The 7,316-nt window shown below is 33.8% G+C and overlaps 1 protein-coding gene and 1 pseudogene across 1 annotated transcript; one reads left to right on the top strand and one right to left on the bottom strand.

The window, feature by feature from the left end:
* The first annotated feature begins 23 nt into the window (after positions 1 to 23).
* On the top strand, positions 24 to 3,545 carry LOC125594485 (annotated as a pseudogene).
* On the bottom strand, positions 3,493 to 4,281 carry LOC125594484 (3-ketoacyl-CoA synthase 2-like). The gene has a single exon (XM_048770680.1). It carries the CDS (start codon positions 4,279 to 4,281, stop codon positions 3,493 to 3,495), a length of 789 nt encoding a protein of 262 aa, XP_048626637.1.
* Positions 4,282 to 7,316: the final 3,035 nt, after the last annotated feature.

Below are 7,316 nucleotides of genomic sequence, written 5' to 3'. Positions count from 1 at the left end.
TCTCACTTCATGGTTGTTGGCAATGTCCGAATCAGCTTCTCTCCGGACCATCACCTGGACCAAAAGATGCCAACCCTTTTCTGATGCAGCAATGGCTCAGGTAACATCTTCATTAGTTTTCCCATCGTTTGCATAGGTTTTGGGCCCCTACCAATTTACGTTCTTTCTTTTGCTTCATCATTTTTAGGAAAAGTCTATAGTTTGTATGGCTGTGAGAAGGTTGCTACTTAATTATATTTCCCGAAACCATACTCCGAATGCAAAAACCTATTTATATTCTGATGGAGATTCACCAGGCATCTTGGAAAGAGTTGGTTCTGCAGCTGGTAGGTGTTCGTGTTACTTCATTTCATTATGTTTGTCTTATTCTCGTCCACGTTGACCCTTTTCTACTACTGCTTTCCGTTCATTATGTTTTCCTGCTTAGATTTTTGAATCATTATATATATTCATGAACACTTTTCTTTTGCACATGCAGCGACATTTGTGCTCTTGCCTTTGAACTATCTTGTAAATAATACTGGTGACGGATCTAAATATCCACTAGCAGAGTCCAGCCTTCATGTTTTGCTTATCCTCATTCACTACCAGAAGTCGATCTTGAGTGATGAGTCCATGACGGATAAAAGTGATGACAGTGCTACTTCAGAATCAGTCTCTAAAGTTCATGTATTTTCCTCTGGCAATACTTTTACCAAGGCTCTGGCAAATGCTAGAGATGTAGAATGTGAGTTTTTTGTTCTTCATCTTTCTGACTAGGGTGAGTCACATGTGTATGTCTAAACTGTTACCTTGGTTGCAGTTGACCGCTCAGATTTGGAGGGAAATGCCTACTCTGGTCCACATGTTCGGATACCATTTGCTTCGTTATTTGATACTCTTTGCATGTAAGTTGTATTCTCTTCTTAAAAAATTGTATTTTCTTGAGGTTTTTCTCTACTGTAACCTGTTGTTTTCATAGAGATTTATCCTGTATAAGAAGTCTTTATTCAATAAGTTCTTTGCTAATGGGTAATAACGCAATCTGGCAATATAGGTGTTTGTCTGATGAGGGAGCTGTCTTGCTCCTCTACTCATTGTTGCAAGGGAACTCCTACTTCAAGGAGTATGTTTTGGTGCGAACTGATATGGATACTATGGTATGATTCATAAACTCCAGTATTTTTCTGTTTCATTTATTTTGTTCCATTATCCTCAAAAGTAGAAATTCATACTTCGATATTGTTTCATGTGTTGAAGTAAAGTCCTTGTGGTTTCATATTAGTGATCTATGGTATAAAAATATGTATTTTGATGGACAGTTGATGCCCATTCTGGAAACGCTGTATAACGCTTCGAGGAGAACATCATCCAATCAAATATACATGATGCTAATTGTACTTCTCATACTTAGCCAGGATTCATCATTTAACTCAAGCATTCACAAGATGGTATGTGTTGTTATCTGTTGTAGGATTGGAATGATATTTCTCAACTTCGTATCTTTTCTGATCACGTTTCATTTGAATAGATACTTCCTAGCGTTCCATGGTACAAGGAGCATCTCCTTCATCAGACGTCTCTTGGTTCCTTAATGGTCATTATTCTCATCAGAACAGTGCAGCACAACCTTTCTAAACTGCGGGTATAGCTTTACATTCATGTATTAGCAACGACAACTGTTTCAATTTGTACTTAATTGTTTAACCGTTCGGGTAGGTTCAAACCTTATAAGAGTGTGATCAAGTTGATAGGCATGTATCAAACTGGAACCTGCAACTTATTTGGAGATGCATCATAAAATGAGCACCGAAGATATAAATTACTTTCCGTTTAGGCTTGGTGGTGTTATGCATTATGTATAGAAGGCCATTTGTTTGGAAAATTTGGATTGTGGTGCATGTTGTGACAAATTTTTGTTTCTTGGGGGTTTACAGGATGTGTATCTGCAGACCACATGCCTTGCAACCTTGGCTAACATGGCACCTCATGCCCATCATCTTAGTGCATATGCTTCACAGAGGCTTGTCAGTCTCTTCTACATGCTTTCTCGAAAGTATGCAACTAATTCCTCGTCCTTATGACTTTTCATATTTTATATATTCGTCTTGTACAGAACGATGCTCATCATGGATCCTTTAGAACTGACCATGATTTTTTAATTAACAGGTATAACAAGTTATCAGACTTGACAGGTGATAAGCTGCAAAGTATCAAAATAAGCTTGTCAGGAGAGGATGATAGCGTTTCAGAAGATCTGGTAAGGCATAGTTAGTTCAGGCACACAATACATTGCAGTGAATCATTGTTATCCTTGTGGTTTATATTTGTAAATTGTATTTTTGCCAACTTGCAGGCAGCAGAGTTGCAAATCTTTACTGATTTCTTGAGACTTGTCCTTGATATATTAAATGCAATTTTGACGTACGCGTTGCCTAGGAATCCCGAGGTATCACAATGTCAATTTTTTACTTAGCAGCATGAATCATATGTTCTTTTTCCATACTACATTCTCTGAATCAGTTTCTGTTTCTGGTTTATGCAGATTGTCTATGCAATCATGCATCGGCAGGAAGTGTTCCAACCTTTCAAGAATCATCCGCGATTTCATGAGCTAGTCGAAAATATTTACACCGTACAAACAAACCCATAAGCTTTAAATTCTTATAACTTTAGATAGAACAGAGTATCTGATTGATCCATCTGTCTCTCACTTGCTTAACCAAATTATCATTTTATCTATTTAGGTGTTAGACTTTTTCAATAGCCGCATGGACACTCAAAGATCGGATCGAGAATGGTCAGTGCAGAAAGTTCTTCAGTTCATCATCGACAATTGTCGGTCTTGGCGAGGCGAAGGCATGAAGGTAAACAAACTCTGTTAACACTTGCATATGTCACTGATATAGTATTCTTTTCACTACAATTCTTAAAGCTCATTGTTCACTATTATGAATGCAGATGTTTACTCAACTACACTTCTCGTATGAACAAGAGAGTCACCCAGAAGAGTTCTTCATTCCATACGTCTGGCAACTAGCTTTATCCCGATGGTAACACTCTTTCATCACTATATAAAAGAAGAACACCCATCTCATTCCTCTTTAACCTTTCTCATTGTTCGCAGCGGATTCAGTTTTAATCCGGACGCCATCAACTTATTCCCAGTACCACACCAAGTTGAAGTAAGTACCATCGAAACAAATTGTGTTAATTCAATATATGAAACTTATTAGCCTATCCAAGTTTTGACATGACCTCTGCTTCGGTGCGTTTTGCTTGCAGGAACAAATAGAAGACGGAAAAGGAGACGAAGTGGAAGAAGGGGAAGAGAAGAAAGTAAAAGAGTTGATCGAGCAGAGAATCGTCTTCGATCCATAGTACATTCCGATGTGGGTGGGTGGGTGGGGGGTATGTATATATTCATACGGTTAAGGGTTCAAATAAGATAAAATGTTGACGTAATTATTCTCCAAAAAATTACTTTTTCAAACATTGTAGGTTTTCGGTACATTAATAGTATACTCTCTCTTGATGTGTAATAACAAATGACGTTTCGGTCTGAACGTAATGCCCTTTTAACACACATGAAGCTTTTACCGATCGAGATTCCGACGAGGATGACGATATCCTCGGAACCGTAACGGGAAACTCATGAATCTCATCGATCCATGGATTATTAGTCTTCTCCTTGGAGGGATCAATACTTCTCAAAGCTCTACAAACCGCACTATTACACTTGAAACCTGACCCAAAACCAATCTGCCAAGTCTTACCTCCTCTCTTAATCCTTCCTTTAGCTTCACTATAACCAAGCTCATACCAAACCGAGCTACTCGAAGTGTTCCCAAACCTGTTCAAAGTCATCCTCGATGGCTCCATCTGCCACTCGGAAAGATCCAAATTTTTCTGAATCTCATCGAGCACCGCTCTTCCTCCTGCGTGGATGCAAAAATGCTCGAGAGCTAGCTTGATGTCAGAAACATAAGGCTTGATTCTGTTGACTTTAAACACTCTTCGAGCCGCGAGTGTCGCAAAAGTTAGAAGTTGTTCGGACATTGGTAGGACTAGCGGTCCAAGCGTGGTAATGTTCGTTTTGAGAGCGAGACACCGATTTTGTTGTTGTGTTGTTGTTGTTCGTGTCTTCGCGATGGTAAGCGCTGTTGAAGGCGTTGTCGTCAGCTCCTTTGTGGCCTTGTGGGTACTGATAGTGTGGAGTAGTTGATACTTTGAGAGGCGGCGGTCGGAGGAGCGGTTGGAGAGGAGAACGTAAATATAATGAAACTCGTTAAACACATGCATGCATGTTTATAATTTACGTGAAATATATGCCACCATATACAGTATGTGAGATTTTACATGCGTATATTTAGTTTTGAATTTTTCTCAAAATCTATGTGTTAAAAACCTCCTACAAAAATATTTAATTTTTCGGTAAATGTTCTATATATTGAAGCATATAATCTTTAGTGATGTTTTAAAATTTCTAAATTCATTCTATATTTGTATTAATGTATATTAAACTCTCTTTCATTGTACATGACTACACGGGCATCGTTTTAATTTTTAGTCAATTAATTTAGTAAAATTTCGTAATAATCCATAAATTGGTGGATTAACCACTATAAAATCGTTATTTTATAGAGAAACAGAGACAACAAAGTTCCAAACTACTTTGAACTTCATCATATGTTAGTGAATGATGCAAATATGCATTAAAAATATTTTCATATTTTTGAATTTTTTTTAAAATCTATGTGTTAACCCATAGAAGTTAATCTTCGGTAAATGCTCTATATATTGAAGCCAACGGTCTTTAGTGTTGTTTTAAAATTTCTAAACATATTTTACATTTGTATTAATGTACATTAAACTCACTTTCATGGTACATGAGCATCGTTTTAATTTCTTATCAATTTATTCAGCAAAACTTCATAACACTCCCTAAATTGGTGGACTAACCACTATAAAATCACTACTCTCTAGAAAAACGGAGACAACAAAGGTTCCAAACCTCTTTGACCTTCATCATATGTTAGTGAATGATGCAACTATGCATTAAAACAATATTTTTATATTTTTGATTTTTCTCAAAATCTACGAAAATATTTAGTTTTTCGGAAAATGCTCTATATACTAAAGTCTATGATTTTTAGTGTTTTTTTAAAATTTATAAACACATTCTACAATTGTATAAATATATATTAAACTCTCTTTCATCCTAAATGGACATCGTTTTAATTTTTTGTCAATTAATTTAGCAAAACTTCATAACACTATCTAAATTGGTGGACTAACCACTATAAAATTGCTATTTTCTTGAGAAACGGAGACAACAAATGTTCCAAACCACTTTGAGCTTCATCATATGTTTGTGAAGGATACAAATATGCATTAACACATTATTTTCATATTTTTGAATTTTTTTTCAAAATTTGTATGTTAACCCCAACGAAAATATTTAGTTTTTCGGAAAATGTTCTATATACTGAAGCCTATGATCTTTAGTTTTGTTTTAAAATTTCTAAACACATTCTACATTTGTATTAATGTATATTAAACTCTCTTACATTGTACACGGGCATCTTTTTATTTTATGTCAATTAATATAGTAAACTTTTGTAATACTCCCTAAATTGGTGGTATAACCACTATAAAATTGTTATTTTATAGAGAAACGGAGACAACAAAAGTTCCAAACCACTTTGGCATTCATCATATGTTATTGAAGGATCCAAACATGGATTAAAACAATATTTTCATATTTTTTAATTTTTTTCAAAATCTATGTGTTAACCCCTACGAAAATATTAAATTTTTCGGTAAATGCTATATATACTGAAGCCTATGATCTTTATTGTTGTTTAAAAATATCTAAACACATTCTACATTTGTATTAATGTATATTAAACTATCTTTCATGGTACATGAGCATCGTTTTAATTCTTATTAATTAAATTAGCAAAACTTCATAACACTCCCTATATTGGTGGACTAACCACTACAAAATCGCTATTCTCTAAAAAAACGAAGAAAAAAAGGTTCCAAACATCTTTGACCTTCATCATATGTTAGTGAATGATGCAACTATGCCTTAAAACAATATTTCATATTTTTGAATTTTTCTCAAAATCTACGAGAAGATTTAATTTTTCGGTAAATGCTCAATATACTAAAGGCTATGATCTTTAGTGTTGTCTTAAATTTCTAAACACATCTACATTTATATTAATGTATATTAAACTCTCTTTCATACTACATAGACATCGTTTTAATTTTTTTCAATTAAGTTAGCAAAACTTCATAACACTCCCCAAATTGATGGACTAATCGCTATTCTCTTGAGAAACGGACACAGCAAAAGTTTCAAACCACTTTGACCTTCATCATATGTTAGTGAATGATGCAACTATAAATTAAAACAGTATTTTCATATTTTGAATTTTTCTCAAAATCTATGTGTTAACCCCTACGAAAATATTTAGTTTTTCGGAAAATGTTATATATACTAAGCCAACGATCTTTAGTGTTGTTTTAAAATTTCTAAACACATTCTACATTTGTATTAATGTATATTAAACTCTCTTTCATTGTACACGGGCATCGTTTTATTTTTTGTCAATTAATTTAGTAAAAGTTTGTAATAATCCCTAAATTGGTGGACTAACCACTATAAAATCGCTATTCTCTAGAAAAACGGAGACAACAAATGTTCCAAACCTCTTTGACCTTCAGCATATGTTATTGAAGGATGAAACTATGCATTAAAACAGTATTTTCAATTTTTCATATTTTTTAATTTTTTCAAAATCTATGTGTTAACCCCTACGAAATATTGAATTTTACGGTAAATGCTATATATACTAAAGCCTATGATATTTAGTGTTATTTTAAAATTTCTAAACACATTCTACATTTGTATTAATGTATATAAACTCTCTTTCATTGTACATGGGCATCGTTTTAATTTTATGTCAATTAATATAGTAAAATTTCGTAATACTCCCTAAATTGGTGGACTAAACACTAAAATCGCTATTTTATAGAGAAAACATAGACAACAAAATTTCCAAACCACTTTGATCTTCATCATATGTTAGTGAAGGATCCAAATATGGATTAAAACAGTATTTTAATATTTTTGATTTTTTTCAACATCTATGTGTTAACCCTACGAAAATATTGATTTTTTTGGTAAATGTTATATATACTGAAGCCTATTATCTTTAGTGTTGTTTTAAAATTTATAAACACATTCTTCATTTGTATTAATGTATATTAAACTCTATTTCATGGTACATGAGTATCGTATTAATTTCTTATCAATTAATTAGCAA

Source organism: Brassica napus (genome assembly GCF_020379485.1).
Source record: "Brassica napus cultivar Da-Ae chromosome A8 unlocalized genomic scaffold, Da-Ae chrA08_Random_12, whole genome shotgun sequence".
Taxonomy (NCBI): Eukaryota; Viridiplantae; Streptophyta; class Magnoliopsida; order Brassicales; family Brassicaceae; genus Brassica; species Brassica napus.
This window is presented reverse-complemented; position numbering and strand designations above follow the sequence as displayed.

Bases quoted from the DNA above. Each gene is read 5' to 3' on its own strand.
- LOC125594484 (XM_048770680.1), bottom strand. From the start codon at position 4,281: ATGCATGTGTTTAACGAGTTTCATTATATTTACGTTCTCCTCTCCAAC.